This window comes from Mobula hypostoma, chromosome 15 (assembly GCF_963921235.1).
Source record: "Mobula hypostoma chromosome 15, sMobHyp1.1, whole genome shotgun sequence".
NCBI lineage: Eukaryota > Metazoa > Chordata > Chondrichthyes > Myliobatiformes > Myliobatidae > Mobula > Mobula hypostoma.
This window is the reverse complement of record NC_086111.1, coordinates 1,588,509-1,609,289: the sequence shown is the minus strand read 5'-3', so window position 1 is coordinate 1,609,289 and position 20,781 is coordinate 1,588,509. Positions and strand designations below refer to the sequence as shown.

At 42.6% G+C, this 20,781-nt stretch overlaps 1 protein-coding gene across 1 annotated transcript in view; it reads left to right on the top strand.

Annotated features, from left to right (window-relative positions):
• The window catches only part of LOC134357157 (troponin C, slow skeletal and cardiac muscles-like), a 36,413-nt gene extending 17,725 nt beyond the window's left edge, over positions 1-18,688 (top strand). Inside the window, exons 4-6 of the mRNA XM_063068456.1 lie at positions 2,722-2,836; positions 6,607-6,743; positions 18,657-18,688. Coding sequence (XP_062924526.1) covers positions 2,722-2,836; positions 6,607-6,743; positions 18,657-18,688 — 284 coding nt within the window. The remainder of the gene's footprint in view (positions 1-2,721; positions 2,837-6,606; positions 6,744-18,656) is intronic.
• Positions 18,689-20,781: the final 2,093 nt, after the last annotated feature.

Genomic DNA, 20,781 nt, shown 5'->3' with positions numbered 1-20,781 from the left:
ATACACACAGAACAGAACAAAAGCCGGAAAATATATATTAAAAAAAACCACAATAAACCTCAAACCCATGAATAAACACAGCAACAAGAAAAAATAAGATTATTGACATAAAGTGGTTATAAAAAGCAAAACAGAATAAAATTTTAAAAAACTACAAAATTTAAGGCCACACAGGAAATACGTAAGATGACAAAAAGGAAGTAACCACCCAGAGTCCCCTGGGAAAAGAAAAAAATGACGCAGTTAAAAAAAGAAAGTTTAGCAACCATATTAAGAAATCAAAAATAAACTTTTCTGCCCAAATAGGGCACGAAAAAGTTAAAACCAACCAATTCACAGCCTCCGATCAACGGAGATAATTAAAAAAAAGCAATTAAGATGTTGAAGATGAAAGTTGATCCAGATAACTCTGGGCATCCTATGGAGAATCAAAAAAACGAAGGGCTCCATCTGACATGCGAATCCTTAGACGTGCAGGGTACAGCAGCGCTGGTCTTAAGTCCATCTTATAGAATTCCGACATCACGGATCTGTAACGAACCCGTTGGTCCCAGATTGGTTTACTGAAATCTTCCACGAATCGGAACTTAAGATCCGAAAAATCAATAAAACCTTTAGATCGAGCGAATCGAAACAGTCTCTCCTTGTCTTGAAAGTAATGAAAACGTAAGATAACATGCCTAGGTCTATCTGACCTAGACGAGTATGATGGGATTCTGTGAACACGATCCAGAAGCGGTGGTTGGTCAGGAAATACAGTAGGGAATGCATCTTTTAAAAGTTGAGAAAAATACTTCATGGGGTTGTTAGATTCCACAGCTTCCCTCACCCCGATCATTCGTAAATTCTGCCGTCGCATTCTAGATTCCAAGTCAGAGTTTTTAAAAGTCAAAAAGTCAAGTTTCTTCTTCATTACATTAATTGTTTCTTCGATTTTCCCCATCTTAAGCTCACTTTGTTGCGCGAATTTTTGAAGATCAGATATAGCCGACTGATGTTCCGCAATAAATGTTTGCATCTTATCAATTGAATCGGCAATTTTCTGGAGATAGTTGAGATTTCCGTATGAATCAGGTCTTTAACAGGGCCTGCAATTTCCGTACGAATCATCTCCCTAACAGAGGTTGAAATTTCCCTCTGAATTAACTCCGATATCGCTTTCAAAGTCACCGGTGATTCAGTCGGGGGGAGATCCGTAGCTTTCGGTTTAACCGGAGGTTTACCATCCTTGCCGTTTTTCCCGTTCTTAGACATAGCAGATCTAAGTATCATCCAGTTGTCGGAGAATTCAGTTTAATTCAAAGTATTGTAAGAATTGATGCCTTAATGATTAATTAAAGTATAGCTGACCATAGAGAAAAAAAACTCAGAGGTAATGGAGCGAGTCAAGAACGCGACTTCACTCCATGAGCGCTACCGGATGTCCCCTCTTATCTCTCTCATCAGCATCAATCTTCTGATAACTTGGTTTTTCATCACACCATTGAAACAACAATTTCAACTGCTCTTTTAAATGTAAGTTGCACTTTAGTTAGGAGCCATTTTTAAAAGCTTTCTTGTAAGATTCCACAAACTAAACAATCACCTAGTGCATCATGAAGCCATTACTGAACTGACAATGCTCAGACAATCTCTTCAATTCAGTCACCCACGTTGAAATGGACTCCCCTTCTGTTTGATTCTGCTTATGAAAGCTAAAGCATCTGCAATCGACAATGGTTTCAGTTCTAAATGGTCCTGCATTACTTTGACAATATCAGCAAAGCTAATTTCAGATCGTTAGGTTGGAGCAGTCAAACTTTGAAGCAGACAATATCCCTTTATATCCGATGCACTGAGCAAGATTGGTACTCAGTGTCTATTTCATTTGATTCAAAATATTGTTGAATTAGCTTAGTATACATATTCCAGTTACCTTCAGCGTAATCAAATGCATCAATTTTCCCAATGTAACCAATAATTTCTGCTCTTTATTTTAATGATTAGTATCACCCAGTACTCACTGTTTGCGAAGCTATGAATTGTTCCATTTCCTGCTCTTTTTTTCAAATACTCAATCATGTCTTCCCTTCCAAAGAACATGTGCTGCTCTATTTTTCTGTTCCTCACTGCACATTTTTATTTTTACTTGAATGTCTCACTGCGCTTGAATGGGTTACTAGCCATTTTGGCATTGTTTTAAAAATATCTCACCACTATTGTTATGTTATGTAACTTCAAAATATTAAACTAATTCAAAGGAAGACAGAGGAGTCTGGGAATGAGGGTCTAACTTCATGTTCACTTTAAGTGAGGCATGCGCATATCATGTGGTAGCAAACACGAATGCTTAATCAATATATATATATACACACATATATACACACACAAGATTACTCAAACATTACTTAAATATTAAATACACAACAGAATGAATATTCTAAACCATGATAGATTAAACAAATATCAGTATGACTATTATACCATGGTATCTTACTTTTGCAACAGCACATCAAAATTTACCAATGTCGACATCTTGATGTATTGTTTTGAGCCAAAACCAAAAAAATGTTAAGTACTCTGGTATCAGAATATTGAAGGTATCACCAAGTTAATTTTTTATATCAATAAATGTTACAATAATGTGCATCAATTCGTATTTGTGAAGTATACTGGGCTGCAATATGGCAAACTGATACTGTACAATCATTGAAAATATATCTTTTTTTGCTTTTCATTTAGGCAGTGGGACAGTTGACTTTGATGAGTTCTTGGTCATGCTGGTGAGATGTATGAAAGATGACAGTAAAGGAAAATCAGAAGAAGAACTGGCAGAACTGTTTCGAATGTTCGATAAGTAAATACTCATAGTTTGAAATATACATGTAAACCCTCAGTTCGTTTTCCTAGATATTTATATACTCACTGCCAGTGCAGTTATTAAACTTTCTAATGCAATGCTAATCACAAAATTGTTGTATGTCAATAGGAAGACATTTGTGGATTTTCATTGTTCTGAAAATGTTGGAAGAGCCAATTTAGTGAAATTGTATTTTAGAAATAATAGTGTATCTACCAGTGTAGTGGCATTATTAATGTGCAAGTCAGTCAATTTATAACCACATACAAAGTTCAGAATGTAAACAGAAATTATGTAATCCCTCATTCTTCAAAAATGTGTTCTTGAATGGTTTTCAATAGGAAAGATGAAATAAAAATGCACAAAATAACAAAGTTGAAAACCTTTCTTACAAATACAGTTTATAGTTTGGCAAGGGGATGGGAACCAGAGTGATAGGACTGAGGAAGGGGGAAACAGAAATAAATCAAAGACAGCGTGCAACAGAGATGATAGAAAGGACAGGCAGGAGATGAGACATAATCACAGCCAGTGGGATGAATTACAGGGCAATAGAGGCATGGTGTAGTTAAAACAGAAAGCAACAAATACTGGACTGAAAGTGTTATATTTGAATTAACGCAACATAAGAAATAAAATGGACGATCTTGAAATTCAGCTACAGATTGGCAAGTACGACATTGTGGCCATCTCTGAAACTTGGCTAAAAGATGGCTGCCATTGGAAGTTGAACATCCAAGGATATACGGTGTATTAGAAAGATAGGTTATTAGGCAGAGTGGGTGGTGTGTCCCTGTGTATAAGAAATAATATTAAATCATGAGAAAGGGATGATATAGGATTGGAAGGTGTAGACTCTCTATGGGTTGGGTTAAGAAATGGCAATGGTAAAAGGACCCTAATGGCAGTTGTATACAGGCCTCCAAACAGCAGCCGGGATGTGGATTACAAATTACAACAGGAGATAGAAAAGGCGTGTCAGAAGGGCAATGTCATGATAATCACTGAGGACTTTATCATGAAAGTGGATTGGGAAAACCAGGCCAGTACTGGACCCCGAGAGAGAGAATTTGCCGAATGTCTAAGGGATGGATTTTCAGAACAGCTTGTTGTTGAGCCCACTAGGGAATCAGCTGTGCTGGATTGGATGTTGTGCAATGATCCAGAGGTGATAAGAGAGCTTAAGGTTAAGGAATCCTTGGGGAACAGTGATCACAATATGATCGAGTTCACTTTGAAATTTGAGAAGGGGAAACTAAATTCCAATGTGACGGTATTTCAGTGGAATAAAGGAAATTACAATGACATGAGAAGGAAACTGACCAAGATTGACTGGAAAGGGACACGAGCAGGAAGGACAGCAGAGCAGCAATGGCTGGAGTTTCTGTGAAAAATGAGGGAAGTGCAGGCCAGATATATTCCAAATAAAAAGAAATTTTCAAATGGAAGAAGGACACTACCACAGCTGACAAGTCAGAGCCAAAGTAAAAGCAAAAGAAGGGGCATACAAGGAAACCAAAGTTAGTGGGAAGATAGAGGATTGGGAAGATTTTTAAATTTTTCAGAAGGAAACTATGAAGGTCATTCGGAAGGAAAAGATGAATTATGAAAGGAAGCTGGCGACTAATATCAAAGAAGATACTAAAAGTTTTTTTAAGTATATGAAGAGTACAAGAGAGTTGAGGGTAGATATAGGACCAATAGAAAATGGCACTGGAGATTTTGTAATGACAGACACAGAGATTAGAGAGGAACTGAATGTGTATTTTGCATCAGGTTCTGGCATTGTACTGGATGACTGGAAATTTGCAGATGTTACTCCACTGTTTAAGAAGGGTGGGAGGCAGCAGAAAGGAAACTATAGATTTGTTAGCCTGACATCAGTGGTTGGGAAGTTGCTGGAATCGATTGTTAGGGATGAAATTATGGAATACCTGGAGGCACATGACAAGATGGGCCAAAGCCACCATGGTTTTCTGAAAGGAAAATCCTGCCTGACTAACCTACTGCAATTTTTTTGAGGAAATTACAAGCAGGGTACACAAAGGAGATGCAGTAGATGTGGTGTACTTGGATTTTCAGAAGGTCTTTGACAAGGTGCCGCACATGAGGCTGCTTAGCGAGATAAGAGCCCATAGAATTACAGGGGAGTTACTAGCATGGGTGGAGTATTGGCTGATCAGCAGAAAATAGAGAGTGGGAATAAAGGGATCCTATTCTGGTTTGCTGCCGGTTACCAGTGGAGTTCCACAGGGGTCGGTGTTGGGACCGCTGCTTTTTACAATGTATGTCGATGATTTGGACTATGGGATTAATGGATTTGTGGTGAAATTTGCCAATGATACAAAGATAGGTGGAGGAGAGGGTAGTGTTGAGGAAACAGAGAGTCTGCAGAGAGACTTAGATAGTTTAGGGGGATGGACAAAGAAATGGCAAATGAAATACAATGTTGGAAAGTGTATGGTCATGCACGTTGATGGAAGAAATAAATGGGCAGACTATTATTTAGATGGGGAGAGAATTCAAAACGCAGAGGTGCAAAGGGACTTGGGAGTCCTTGTACAGGATACCCTAAAGGTTAACCTCCAGGTTGAGTCCGTGGTGAAGAAGGTGAATGCAATGTTGGCATTCATTTCTAGAGGTATAGACTATAAGAGCAGGGATGTGATGTTGAGGCTCTATAAGGCACTCATGAGACCACACTTGGAGTATTGTGTGCAGTTATTTTAGAAAGGATATACTGACATTGGAGAGGGTTCAGAGAAGACTCACGAGAATGATTCCAGGAATGAAAGAGTTACTGTATGAGGAACGTCTGGCAGCTCTTGGGCTGTATTCCCTGGATTTCAGGAGAATGAGGGGGGAGCTCATAGAAACATTCCAAATGTTAAAAGGGCTGAACAGATTAGATATGGCAAAGTTATTTTGCATGGTAGGGGAGTCTAAGACAAGAGGGCACGACTTCAGTATTGAAGGATGTCCATTTAAAACAGAGATGCAGAAAAATTACTTTAGTCAGAGGGTGGTAAATCTGTGGAATTTGTTGCTATGTGTGGCTGTGGAGGCCAAGTCATTGGGTGCATTTAAGGCAGAGATAGATAGGTTCTTGATTAGCCAGAGCATCAAAAGGGTATGGGGAGAAGGCAGGGGAGTGGGGATGATTGGAAGAATTGAATCAGCCCATGATTTAATGGTGGAGCAGACTTGATGGGCCGAATAGCCTACTTCTGCTCATATATCTTATGGTCTTATATTTTGCTATTGCTATTTCAATGCACAAGACCATTTTGCTCCAGTGTAGGTAAATTCTAAACGAAGAGGCGAGTCTTAATTATTTCTAAGCACAATAATTACTTCTTTAGCGAGAAAAATGAACTTCCCTTAAGGCCCATTTCCTTTGATTTTAATTACCAAATGTTAATATGTATCTCCTTTGTCTGCTAACTTTTGCCAATAGAAAGAGGCCAGCTCACTCAGTTATACTTTTAAAATTGTTAAAGATTTTGAAGAATGCTTCACTAAATGTATTTGTAACATAAAATCAAACCATGAGACCTACTCTTGCCCTCAATGCAAGCAAGCAATTTTTTACTTGAATATTATCATTGATTTTTACTTGCTTACTTCAATAATTGATTCAAAGTAGTTTGTAAACAATTGTTATTTCAGGAATAAAGGCAACGAGCTTAAAATTAAGTTGCATAAATGGGAAGTACATAACAAGGAAAATAATAGTCTGACTTTTATACCTGCCGATATTTTAACAGAAAAGCTGATGGTTACATTGACGTTGACGAATTAAAGACAATGCTGGAGGAAACAGGTGAATGCATCACTGAAGATGATATAGAGGAGCTAATGCAAGATGGTGACAAAAATAGTGATGGAAGAATAGATTATGATGGTATGTTACTTAACCATTTACCTTTTTGTAGGCCACAGATTTCAGCAACTAAAATAATCTCCAAAGAGTTAGCTATTTGTTGAATAGTCCCAAGTTTCAGAGTGACTAGAATCTTATTTAATTCAGAGATGCAATGTGAAACGGGTCCTTTTGAAACAACAATCAGCTCTGCCCAACAACCCACTTATTTAATAGTAGCCTAATCACAAAACAATTTTACAATGACCAATTAACCTATTAACTGGTACGTCTTTAGACTGTGGGGGGAAACCAGAGCACCCAGAGGAAACCCATGTGGTCAAGGGGAGAATGTACAAGGTCATTACAGAGGGTGCTGGAATTGAACTTTGAACTCTGAACTGCTCTGGGCTGTGATGGTGTTGCACTAACGGCTATGCTACTGTGGGAGGCATCTTTTTAAAGGGATTTGATATTCAGCCAGTTATTAAATCAGAACTCAGAACATATTAAGACATACTGTACTTTTAAAAAAACAAAAATATTTAAAAGTTATAAACGATACTCCCTAGTGTGCAATATGTTTGTCATGGTTCTGAATGAATAGTGTCAGGCATACAGGTTTCGGTGCTCCATTTCCCCGGACTATGGTAGCTACCGCTGCCCCTTTAAGACTCAGACTGACCATTATTGCCCGCCACATTCCTTCCTAGAAAGTCTGTACTTAACAGCTTTGTGCTGAACATTCAGTGCTCAATTGTAGGAGCTCCATTTTCAGTACTAATATCTGTGGGTTTTCCCTTTGGATTTTGTTTGTGGAGTTGAGTCTGAGTCTTTCTCTGTGCTTGGGTTTACCACCATCCATAGCTCTCTTGTTACAATGTTAGAATTGACACTGTTGTTCCTAAAGGTCAGAATCATCCTGAAACTGGCAACTGATTTTGAAATCTCTAGATCTCTGTGGGTAATGTTCTTAGAGGTTAATAAAGAGTGGTATTCAAAGGTACATTTAATGTCAGAGAAATGTATACAATATACACCCTGAAATGCTTTTTCTTCACAAACATCCACAAAAACAGAGGAGTGCCCCAAAAAATGAATGACAATTAATGTTAGAACCCCAAAGTCCCCCCAGCAACCCCCTCCCACGCATAAGCAGCAGCAAAGCAATGATCCCCCCCCTTCCCCCACCAGCAAAAAGAAGGATTGGCGCCCCCTCCACAGAGCACTCAAGCGTGCAACAAAGCAACAGCAAAGACACAGACTTACAGTACCCCATAGACTACTCATTCACCCGGTATTCAACATACCACAGGCTCTCTCTCTCCCCAATAAGGGAGAAAGAGGTGTCTCCATTTCACAGCCAGAGGGGAAACATAAAAACAACTCACTGATTTATGATATTAAAAGTCTGTTATGTCGCTTTTTCTGAGCTCTGTGCCCAAAGAACACGAGTCTCTGGGCACACAGCCAGAGATCTTCCATCTCCCACGACACACCGATTTCCTGCCAGGACACCGACCTTCGGTCCACCTGTCTCCAGAGTCACGAGATCCTGGACCTCCAAAGGCGAGCCCAGCTCTCAGGCCACATCCTTGGCATATCGAATAATGGCCAGTCGTGAAACCCCGAGAGCAAAGCCCATTCCCGCAAAGAACCGTAGTCAGTGTGTAGTTCTCTGTCAGGGTCTTCAAAAGAACCCTGAAAGGACAAAGTAGAGATATTAAAGATGGAAATAGAGCTGTTTCCGAAGATGCAAGCAGAGGAGTTGTCGTTAGGCGCCATTGTCTCCTCCTTAGCTGTTCTTGCTTTTCTGACTGCAAAATCCAAACTTGAATGTGCAGAAGCCCATTGTTAAATCATGATCATTGTGAAATCAAGATTCTTATAGACGAGGATAGTAGTGGAATAAGCCCCCACTACCTATTAAATGCTCACAATGGCATGCATCTCAAATAACCTCTGACAACCAAGTCCAGCTCCTGGCCTTTACGTGTGGCTTAGTTACTAAGTCCGACGGAACTGTTTCTACTGACAGAAGGGGTAAACGTGGGTTACTGATGCCTTAAAACCAGTCGCTCTGGGCAGCTGGGGCTCGTCAGCCGTGGTTGGCAGCTCATCCAGGCGAAGGCAAACTCTGATCTCAAACCTCCACTGCCTTGTGGCTACACCCACTCATGGGGGAAGACTCTAAGGAAACATTCAGAGCTGAATTCCCTAAGCGAGTCCTACGTTGAGCTTGTTGCTGACTGGCAGCTTTTGCGATGCCACTGCTGACGAGATATATTGGTCTGTACAATTCCAGTTGTGTGGACAGAAGGAGACTGCTGCAGAGGCGATGGCCTGCTCTCAAAATCAGACAGTCTCGGCTTATATACTGGCTTGCGTATCACGTAGCCAGCTGGGACGCAACATTGGGAAAACTGAGGAAATCCAGGCCCAAGGATTGTAAACACAAAATAATGGTGCTCTTTTCGGAAAGGAATTCACATATTGAGGATGGGTTGAGCCATCTATTAAATGTCAACAGGTCTTAGATGAACATTGGACCAGTGATTCCTCCAGAGGGTGGTCGGTATCCCCAGAACAGTGAGTCCTAGGATCTAAGATTTCTGTGGACAAGATTCGTGAGGGCTGGTGGCCCCTTCCCCTCCGGTCAGTGTGCCCCAGAGGTAGAGGTCTGTGTCAACCTGGAGTTCAAAGTCCTGTGTTGTGAGACCTGGGGTCCATAGCTAAATTCGAACCTCAAAGGTCAAAGTCCAAAGTTGAGGCCTGATGATTGGTCATCATGTCCTAAATTTGTGGCCCAATGTCTGCGACTCTGGACTAGGGACTGTAGATTGATGACTTCTTCTGGGGTTGAGGCCTGTCGGCGGGTAGGAGTGAGGAAGGGGGCTTGTTTTGCTGCTGTTGTAAGGTCGTTGTCGTTGCACATGTTGCTCTGCTGAACAATGGAAGCACATTACGTTAGCACTGGAGTATGTGATGGCACTGATCAGCTGCTCCAGGTTGTGTTAATCGTCAATACAAATGACTCATTGCACCATCTGTCTCAATGTACAGGAGATAAAGGAATCTGAATCTGACTTACCCTCATCCTCAACTTCTATTTTTATTTCCGGAACACCATAAGACATCGGAGCAGAATTAGGTCATCTAGCCCATCGAGTCTCCTCCGCCACTTAATCACGGCTGTAGCTCAGCCGGGGGAAGGGGTTTCAGTCTCCAGTCCCACAGCACCCTGACCAATGCTCCGTCAGCCCGGGCCCAGCGACCCGCCTCCCTTCCCCTCTTCTCCCCTCGCCTCACCTCATCTCGTCTCCAACTGGTGGTGGCAGGCACACCTTTCGAAGGCGGGTGACATGTTGTTAGGCAGGTAATGAGCCAAAGACCCCTGAGCACTCAGTTGAACAAGTAGCAGCGCTGGAATGACTGGGACACAAGGATTGACGTTGCTACAGCCAACCAAGACAATTTAAAGTATTCTTTGGCCAGAGATCGAGGCAATTCTGCTTCATACAGATTGCGTTCTACCAGTTCTGCCAGTGTGTCTCGACATAGACATGATGACATTCGAATCCTTGCTGCATTTCAAAATGAAGAAGGGGGCAGATACGATATCTGTGGAGGACTTGGTGAAAATGTTTATGCTTGGAAGTTGCTGGGGCAAGAGCTGAGGGTTAACAATCTGACCACTGATGTAAGCATTTTTGTTGAGTCAACTCGTCCTTTTCTCCTTGGAGCAACAGAGGATGAGAGGTGACTGATAGAGGTGTATAAGATGATGAGAGGCATTGATCGTGTGGATAGTCAGAGGCTTTTTCCCAGGGCTGAAATGGTTAGCATGAGAGGGCACAGTTTGAAGGTGCTTGGAAGTAGGTACAGAGGAGATGTCAGGGGTAAGTTTTTTACGCAGAGAGTGGTGAGTACGTGGAATGGACTGCCGGCGACGGTGATGGAGGCAGATACAATAGGGTCTTTTAAGAGACTCCTGGACAGGTACATGGAGCTTAGAAAACTAGAGGGCTATGGGTAACCCTAGGTAATTGCTCAGATAAGGACATGTTCGGCACAGCTTTGTGAGCCAGAGGGCCTGTCTTGTGCTGTAGGTTTTCTATGTTTCTACGTTTCTATGGCTGATCCTTTTTTCTCTCTCAACTCCAGTTCCTGTACTTCTCCCCGTAACCTTTGATGCCATGTCCAATCAAGAACGTCTGCCTCCATCTCTGCCTTAAATACACCCAGTGACCCGGCCTCCACAGCTGCATGTGGCAACAAATTCCACAAATTCACCATCCTCTGGCTAAAGAAATTTCTCCACATCTATGTTTTAAATGGATGGCCCTCTATCCTGAGGCTATGCCCTCTTGTCCTAGACTCCCCCACCATGGGAAACATCCTTTCCACATCTACCCTGTCTAGGCCTTTCAACTTTTGAAAGGTTTCAATGAGATCCCTCCTCATCCTTCTGAATTCCAGCGAGTACAGACCCAGAGCCATCAAACGTTCCTCGTATGATAACCCTTTCATTCCTGGAATCATCCTTGTGAACCTCCTCTGGACCCTCTCCAATGTCAACACATCTTTTCTACAATAAAGGGCCCAACACTGTTCACAATACTCAAAGTGAGGCCTCACCAGTGTCTTAAAAAGCCTCAACATCACATCCCTGCTCTTGTATTCTAGACCTCTTGAAATGAATACTAACATGGCATTTGCCTTCCTCACCACTGACTTGACCTGCGAGTTAACCTTCAGGGTGTTCTGCACAAGGACTCCCAAATCCCTATGCATATCAGATTCCTGGATTTTCTCCACGTTTAGAAAATAGTCCACACATTTATTTCTACTACCAACGTGCATGACCATGCATTTTCTTGCCCATTCTCCTAATCTTTCTTGTCCTTCTGCATCCGACCTGTTTCCTCAACACTACCTGCCCCTCTACCAATCTTTGTATCATCTGAAAACTTGGCAACAAAGCCATCTATTCCATCATCTAAATCATTTATATACAACATAAAAAGAAGTGGTCCCAACACCAACCCCTGTGGAACACCACTAGTCACTGGCAGCCAACCAGACAAGGATCCTTTTATTCCCACTCGCTGCCTCCTACCAATCAGCCAATGCTCTAACCACATTAGTAACTTTTCTGTAATACCATGGGCTCTTAACTTGGTAAGCAGCCTCATGTGTGGCGCTTTGTCAAAGGCCTTCTGAAAGTCCAAATATACAACATCCACTGCATCCCCTTTACCTATTCTGTTTGTAATCTCCTCAAAGAATTCCAATAGATTCATCAGGCAGGATTTTCCCTTAAGGAAACCATGCTAACTTTGTCCAATCTTGTCCTGTGTCACCAAGTACTCTATCACCTCATCCGTAACAATTGACTCCAACATCTTCCCAACCACTGAGGTCAGGCTAACTGGTCTATAATTTCCTTTCTGCTGCCTTCCTCCTTTCCTAAAGAGTGGAGTGACATGTCCAATTTTCCAGTCCTCTGGCACCATGCCAGAGTCCAATAATTTTTGAAAGATAATTTCTAATGCCACCACAATCTCGAAAGCTACCTTTTTCATAACCTTAGGGTGCAGTTCATCTGGTCCGGCTGACTTATGTACCTTTAGATCTTTCAGCTTTTTGAGCACCTTCTCCCTTGTAACAGTAACTGCACCCACTTCTCTTCCTTCACACTACAACATCAGGCATGTTGCTAGTGTCTTCCACAGTGAAGACTGACACAAAATACTTATTTAGTTCAGCAGCCATCTCCTTGTCCCCCATTATGATTTTTCCTGCCTCACTTTCTAGCGGTCCTATATCCACTCTCATTTCACTTTTATTTCTAACATTCTTCAAAAAACTTTGACTATCCACTTTGATATTATTTGCTAGCATTCTTTCATATTTCATCTTTTCCATTCTAATGAATTTTTTTTAGTTGCTCTCTGTAGGTTTTTAAAAACTTCCCAATCCCCCATCTTCCCACTAATTTTTGCTTTGTTGTATGCTCTTTCTTTTGCTTTTACAATAGCTTTGACTTCCCTTGTCAGCCACGGTTGTACTATTTTACCATTTGAGTATTTCTTCATTTTTGGAATACACATGTCCTGCACCTTCCTCATGTTTCCCCAGAAACTCACGCCATTGCTGCTCTGCTGACATCCCTGTCAGCAGCTCCTTCCAATTTACTTTGGCCAACTCCTCTCTCACACCACTGTAATTTCCCTTACTCCACTGAAATACTGCTACATCAGACTTTACTTTCTCCCTATCAAATGTCAAGTTGAACATAATCATACTGTAGAAATGTAGAAACATAGAAAACCTACAGTACAATACAGGCCCTTCGGCCCACAATGCTGTGCCGAACATGTCCTTACCTTAGAAATTACCTAGGGTTACCCATAGCTCTCTATTTTTCTAAGCTCCATGTACCTACCCAGGAGTCTCTTAAAAGACCCTATCATTTCCGCCTCCACCACAGTTGCCAGCAGCCCATTCCATGCACTCACCACTCTCTGCGTAAAAAACTTACCCCTAACACCTCCTCTGTACCTACTTCCAAGCACCTTAAAACTGTGCCCTCTTGTGCTAGCCATTCCAACCCTGGGAAAAAGCCTCTGACTATCCACACGATCAATACCTCTCATCATTTTATACACCTCTAACAGGTCACCTCTCATCCTTCGTCGCTCCAAGGAGAAAAGACCAAGTTCACTCAACCTATTCTCATAAGGCATGCTCCCCAATCCAGGCAAAAATCCTTGTAAATTTCCTCTGAACCCTTTCTATGGTTTCCACATCCTTCCTGTAATGAGGTGACCAGAACTGAGTACAGTACTCCAAGTGGGGCCTGACCAGGGTCCTATATTGATCTAACATTACCTGTCAGCTCCTGAACTCAATCCCATGTTGATGAAGGCCAATGCACTGTATGCCTTCTTAACCACACAGTCAACCTGTGTAGCAGCTTTGAGTAACCTATGGACTCAGACCCCAAGATCCCTCTGATCCTCCACACTGCCAAGAGTCTTACCATTAATACTATATTCTGCCATCATATTTGATCTACCAAAATGAACCACCTCACACTAATCTGGATTGAACTCCATCTGCCACTTCTCAGCCCAGTTTTGCATCCTATCGATGTCCCGCTGTAACCTCTGACAGCCCTCCACACTATCCACAACACCCCCAACCTTTGTGTTATCAGCAAATTTACTAACCCACCCCTCCACTTCCTCATCCAGGTCATTTATAAAAATCACGAAGAGTAGTGGTCCGAAAACAGATTCCTGAGGCACATCACTGGTCACCAACCTCCATGCAGAATATGACCTGTCTACAACCACTCTTTGCCTTCTGTGGGCAAGCCAGTTCTGGATCTAGAAAGCAATGTCCCCTTGGATCCCATGCCTCCTTACTTTCTCAATAAGCCTTGCATGGGGTACCTTATCAAATGCCTTGCTAAAATCCATATACACTGCATCTACTGGTCTATCTTCATCAATGTGTTTAGTCACATCCTCAAAAAATTCAATCAGGCTCGTAAGGCACAATCTGCCTTTGACAAAGCCATGCTGACTATTCCTAATCATATTATGCCTCTCCAAATGTTCATAAATCCTGCCTCTCAGGATCTTCTCCAACAACTTACCAACCACGAAAGTAAGACTCACTGGTCTATAATTTCCTGGGCTATCTCTACTCCCTTTCTTGAATAAGGGAACAACATCCATAACCCTCCAAACCTCCAGAACCTCTCCCGTCCCCATTGATGATGCAAAGATCATTGCCAGAGGCTCAGCAATCTCCTCCCTCGCCTCCCACAGTAGCCTGGGGTACATCTCGTTCGGTCCCAATGACTTATCCAGCTTAATGCTTTCCAAAAGCTCCAGCACATCGTCTTTCTTAATATCTGCATGCTCAAGCTTTTCAGTCCGCTGTAAGTCAGCCCTACAATCACGAAGATCCTTTTCCGTAGTGAATACTGAAGAAAAGTATTCATTAAGTACCTCTGCTATCTCCTCCGGTTCCATACACACTTTTCCACTGTCTCACTTGATTGGTCCTATTCTCTCACATCTTATCCTCTTGCTCTTCACATAGTTGTAGAATGCCTTGGGGTTTTCCTTAATCCTGTCCGCCAAGTCCTTCTCATGGCTCATTCTGGCTCTCCTAATTTCATTCTTAAGCTCCTTCCTGCTAGCCTTATATTCTTCTAGATCTCTATCATTATCCTGCTTTTTGAATCTTTCGTATACTCTTCTTTTCTTTTTGACTAGATTTACAACAGCCTTTGTACACCACGGTTCCTGTACCCTACCATCCTTTCCCTGTCTCATTGGAATGTACCTATGCAGAACCCCACGCAGATATCCCCTGAACATTTGCCACATTTCTTCTGTATGTTTCCCTGTGAATATCTGTTTCCAATTTATGCCTCCAAGTTCCTGCCTGATAGCTTCATGTTTCCCCTTACTCCATTTAGATGCTTTCCTAACTTATCTGTTCCTATCCCTCTCCAATGCTATGGTAAAGGAGATAGAATTGTGATCACTATCTCCAAAATGCTCTCCCACTGAGAGACCTGACACCCGACCAGGTTCATTTCCCAATACCAGATCAAGTACCCCCTCCCCTCTTGTAGGCTTACCTACATATTGTGTCAAGAAATCTTCCTGAACACACCTAACAAACTCCACCCAATCTAAGCCCCTCACTCTAGGGAGATGCCAATCGATATTGGGGAAATTAAAATCTCCCACGACAACCCTGTTATTATTACACCTTTCCAGAATCTGTCTCCCTGTCTGCTCCTCAATGTCCCTGTTACTATTGGGTGGTCTATAAAAAACACCCAGTAGAGTTATTGACCCCCTTCCTGTTCCAAACTTCCACCCACAGAGACTCTGTAGACAATCTCCCCAGAATTTCCTCCTTTTCTGCAGCCGTGACATTATCTCTGATCAACAGTGCCACGCCCCCACCTCTTTTGCCTCCCTCCCTGTCCTTTCTGAAACATCTAAAGCCTGGCACTCGAAGTAACCATTCCTGCCCCTGAGCCATCCAAGTCTCTGCAATGGCCACAACATCATAGCTCCAAGTACTGATCCACGCTCTAAGCTCATCCACTTTGTTCATGATGCTTCTTACATTAAAATAGATGCATCTTAAACCATCAGTCTGAGCACGTCCCTTCTCTATCACCAGCCTATCCTCCCTCACACACTGTCTCCAAGATTTCTCTATTTGTGAGCCAACCACCTCTTCCTCCATCCTTCAGTTTGGTTCCCACCCCCCAGCAATCCCAGTTTAAACTCTCCCCAGTAGCCTTAGCAAACCTCCCTGCCAGGATATTGATCCCCCTTTTTGTACAGGTCACGCCTGCCCTGAAAGAGGTCCCAATGATCCAGAAATCTGAATCCTTGTCCCCTGCTCCAATCCCTCAGCCACGCATTTATCCTCCACCTCACTCTATTCCTATACTCACTGTCACGTGGCACAGGCAGTCATCCCGAGATTACTACCTTTGTGGTCCTGCTTCTCAACCTCCTTTCTAGTTCCCTGGAGTCTGCTTTCAGGACCACCCCCTTTTTCCTGCCAATGTTGTTGGTACCAATATGTACCACGACCTCTGGCTGTTCTCCTTCCCACTTCAGCATATCGTGGACACAATCAGAAACATCCCAGACCCTGGCCCCTGAGAGGCAAACTACCATCTGTGCTTCTTTCCTGCATCCACAGAATCGCCTGTCTGACCTCCTAACTATAAAGTCCCCTATCACTGCTGCCATCCTCTTCCTTTCCCTACCCTTCTGAGCCACAGGGCCAGACTCTGTGCCACTGTTGCTTCCCCCAGGTAGGCCGTTCCCCCCCCCCAACAGTACTCGAGCAGGAGTACTTATTGTCAAGGGGGACAGCCACAGGGGTGCTGTCTAGTATCTGACTCCTGTCCTTCCCTCTCCTGACTGGTACCTACGTATCTGTCTCCCAAGGCCCTGGTGTGACTAGAGCAACACTTTCAGTACGCTGGATGAACTCAGCAGGTCGGGCAGCATCAGTTAGAAATGATGAGTCAACGTTTCGGGCCGGAACCCTTCGTCAGGACTGAAGAATGAAAGATGGGGAAGGATTTGAAGAATGCTTGTAGCTTCATTTGAAAGACCAGTAATTTGAAAGACAAAGAGGTGGGGAAGGGGAAGTATTGACGTCATAGCCCTGAAAACAATGGGTGGTAGAAGATGGAGGCGGAACCATGAGGGAGCTGGGGGAGGGGGCGGAGTGAAATAGGGATAGAGGAAGGGAGGGGGAGGGAATTACCAGAAGTTGGAGAATTCTATGTTCATACCAAGGGGCTGGAGACTACCTAGATGGTATATGAGGTGTTGCTCCTCCAACCTGAGTTTAGCCTCATCATGGCAGTAGAGGAGGCCATGTATGGACATATCTGAATGGGAGTGGGAAGCAGAGTTGAAGTGGGACTATCTGCCTACAGCTTCTCTCTATCACCTCCCCGCTCTCCCCAACCAGATGAAGGTCATTGATCTGCATCGCTAGTTCCCTAACGCGGCCCCCAAGGAGCTATATTGTGATCACTGGTTCCTAAGGGTTCTTTTACCTTAAGCTCCCTAATCACCTCTGGTTCATTACATAACACCCAATCCAGTATCGCTGATCCCCTAGTAGGCTCAACAACAAACTGCTCTAAAAAGCTCTCTTAGGCATTCAACAAGCTCACTCTCTTGAGATCCATTACCAACCTGATTTTCGCAATCAACCTACATGTTAAAATCTCCCATGACTACCATTACATTGCCCTTTTGTCTCACCTTTTCTACTTCCTGTTGTAACCTGTGGTCCAGCTTGCAGCCACTGTTAGGAGGCCTGTATATAACTGCCATCAGGGTCCTTTTACCTTTGCAGTTTCTTAACTCAACCCACAAGGATTCAACATCTTCCCATCCTATGTCACATCTTTCTCCTGATTTGATGCCATTCATTACCAGTAGAGCCACATCACCCCCTCTGCCGACCTCCCTATCCCTTCGATATAACGTGTAACCTTGGACATTCAGCTCCCAACTACAACCATCCTTCAGCCACGATTCAGTGATGGCCACAACATCATACCTGACAATCTGTAATATTGCAACAAGATCGTCCATCCGCCTTATTTCTTATACTATGTGCATTTAGATAAAACACCTTGAGTACCATATTTGCTATCCCTTCTTATTCTGCATCCCTAATGCCTTGATACTCAGCCTGTTGGCTGCAACTATGTCCCATCGCCTGCCTGCCCTTCCTGACAGTCTGACTGCAAGCTACCTTTACTTTTTTACCATTTCTCCTACCCTGAGTCCCTTCACTCCAGATCCCACCCCCCCTGCCAAATTAGTTTAAACTCTCCCCAACAGATCTGACAAACCTGCCCATGAGAATATTGGTCCCCCTCGGGTTCAGGTGCAACCTGTCACTTTTGAATCGGTCACACCTCCCCCAGAAGAGAAAACAATTCAGAAATGTTACAATAATTTTTTTAATCACTAACTTTTATCACACGATTTCTTTTTAAAAAAGGAGCAAGTACTTTGTTCTGAAGTGAATGTATACTGCCTCTCAACTCCAGTGACCCAGTTTCAGTTTGCTATCTGTGTGTAATTTGCACCTTCTCCTTGGACTGCAAGGATTTCGTCTGTTTTTCCTCTTTGTCTAAGATGAGCTGGTTGATGGATGAAATGGATACTTTACAATTGCCCCTAGTGTAGTGGAAGGGGGTCTGTGAGAGGAGATCTGGAATCAGTGTAGGCGGTACCTGACAGTCGTTGTAGTCATTGTCTGAGGAGCCTGCTTCCACACGATGATTCACCACGCACTTTTTCAAAAACATTGAAGAAAAAAAATTGAGAATTTGACACTGTGTTTTATTCTGTTCTTTTGCAGAATTCTTGGAGTTCATGAAAGGTGTTGAGTAAATTTTACACAATTGATGACAGGAAACCAGTTACATGCTTTGCTTTATTAGTCACCACCCACAACTATGAAGAACCAAATAATCTTCAAAAGAACTGATTGAATCTACACTCAAACCCAGGATTTTTCCTGTCATTCCAATAACTGTCATTTTTTTCCCCTTTTAAACCTTTGTAACCTTTTAAAATAAGAAATGTATAACAGTTAAAGATAATTTAAGTTTGTAATTACTGTTGTGTGGTGTAAGTGTAGATAAATTTATTCTAACTATATAACCCTCTGAGAGCTGAGTCCGAGCAGGCTCCTTATGCACAGTAGCAGCAATACAACATTCGAAGTAAGAACTGAATGAACTGGTTTCTCAAAAACACCACCAATTAGTTCAGTCAGTATTCTTATTGTTCAAATGTTATGGATTAATGCAATGACAATCTAATCACATATATTGCAGGGTTATTTATGCTATTCATTGCAGCGGTCCCCAACCACCGGGCCGCGAGGAAACGATACAATTTGGCGATATGAGTCAGCTGCACCTTTCCTCATTCCCTGTCACGCCCACTGTTGAGCCTGAACGCGCGCGAGGTCATTACGCACGTGTCATCCATGTCAGCGCAGGAAGGAGATCAACTCCTTGAGCTTGCAAATGACGGCAGGCTGAAAAGTATGTTTGACATAACATCTCTGCCGGCATTCTGGATCAAAGTCAAGGCTAAATATCCTGAGATAGCCACAAAAGCACTGAAAACGTTGCTTCCATTTCCAACATATCTCTGCAATGAATGCAACGAAAACTAAATTGCGGAATAGACTGGACATCAGGAACCCCCTTGAGTATCGCTGTCTCCCATCACCCCTCGATGGGACCGTCTTGTTGCAGGGAACAAATATTCAGCCCAGGGCTCCCACTGATTCAGCGATATTGGTGTGTTGCAATGATTTTATATGTTCATACAAGGAAAATATGCACTGTGTGTTTAATATCCAAACGTTACTTAAAATGTTATGATACTATTGACTTATAAGTGACTTATGTAACCATATAACAATTACAGCATGGAAACAAGCCTTCTCGGCCCTTCTAGTCCGTGCCGAACGCGACTCTCACCTCGTCCCACCGACCTGCACTCAGCCCATAACCCTCCATTCCTTTCCTGTCCATATACCTATCCAATTTTTCTTTAAATGATAATATCGAACCTGCCTCTACCACTTCTACTCGAAGTTCATTCAACACTTACTTCAAGCTCCCCGGTCCTCCCCTGATAATTGACTTATCGCTATATTCATGCGAGGAAAATATGCGCTGTGTGTTTAATATTAAATTTGTTAGATAAACCCTTTTAGAAATGAAATTGAGTGTATTAGCCACTTATCACCTATATTCCAGTCGTGATTTAACACACCCCCACTCCCAACCGAACAGAATCGCTGAAAACGATTTGTAGGGGGGAGAAATTGGCACGTACACGCACGCGCACTGGTGCCCGCACAAGGCTTCATGGTAACTGTAGTCTTTCTCGGGGTAAACACAACGTATTTGACTGCTACTATTGTCCATTGGCAACCCTACCCCCCCACTCCCCCCCCACCCCCCGGGGCGGCCGGTCCACAAGAATATTGTCAATATTAAACCGGTCCACAGTGCAAGAAAGATTGGGGACCCCTGGTTTATTGTACCATGGAAGATGGGTTCATTTTAGTACAAAGGTGTCATTTCAAATTTCAATGCAGAAAATAATAGTAATGAGGACAATTGAGCAAATTCAGGTTGGCTAAATTTCAGATCAAAGACAATTAGACTTGTCGACCTGAAATTCCCAAACGGATCAGAAATCATTTTTAAATAATTGGCTTCACTTAACGCTCACATGTAGCTTTAAATATTATAATACCTATCGCATAATAAGGCAGCAAATTCAGAAAACACTGCAGATTTAGAAATTGCATAATCAAAATAAAAGTTCATTGTTACAATGTTAATCACGTGCTTCAAACTGAGTGTTTCCTTCAAATATAGCAGCTTTGCAATGCTAGGTGGTGTAATGGACTATTGAGAAAATCTTTTGATTTAGAAAATAACATTTTACAATGT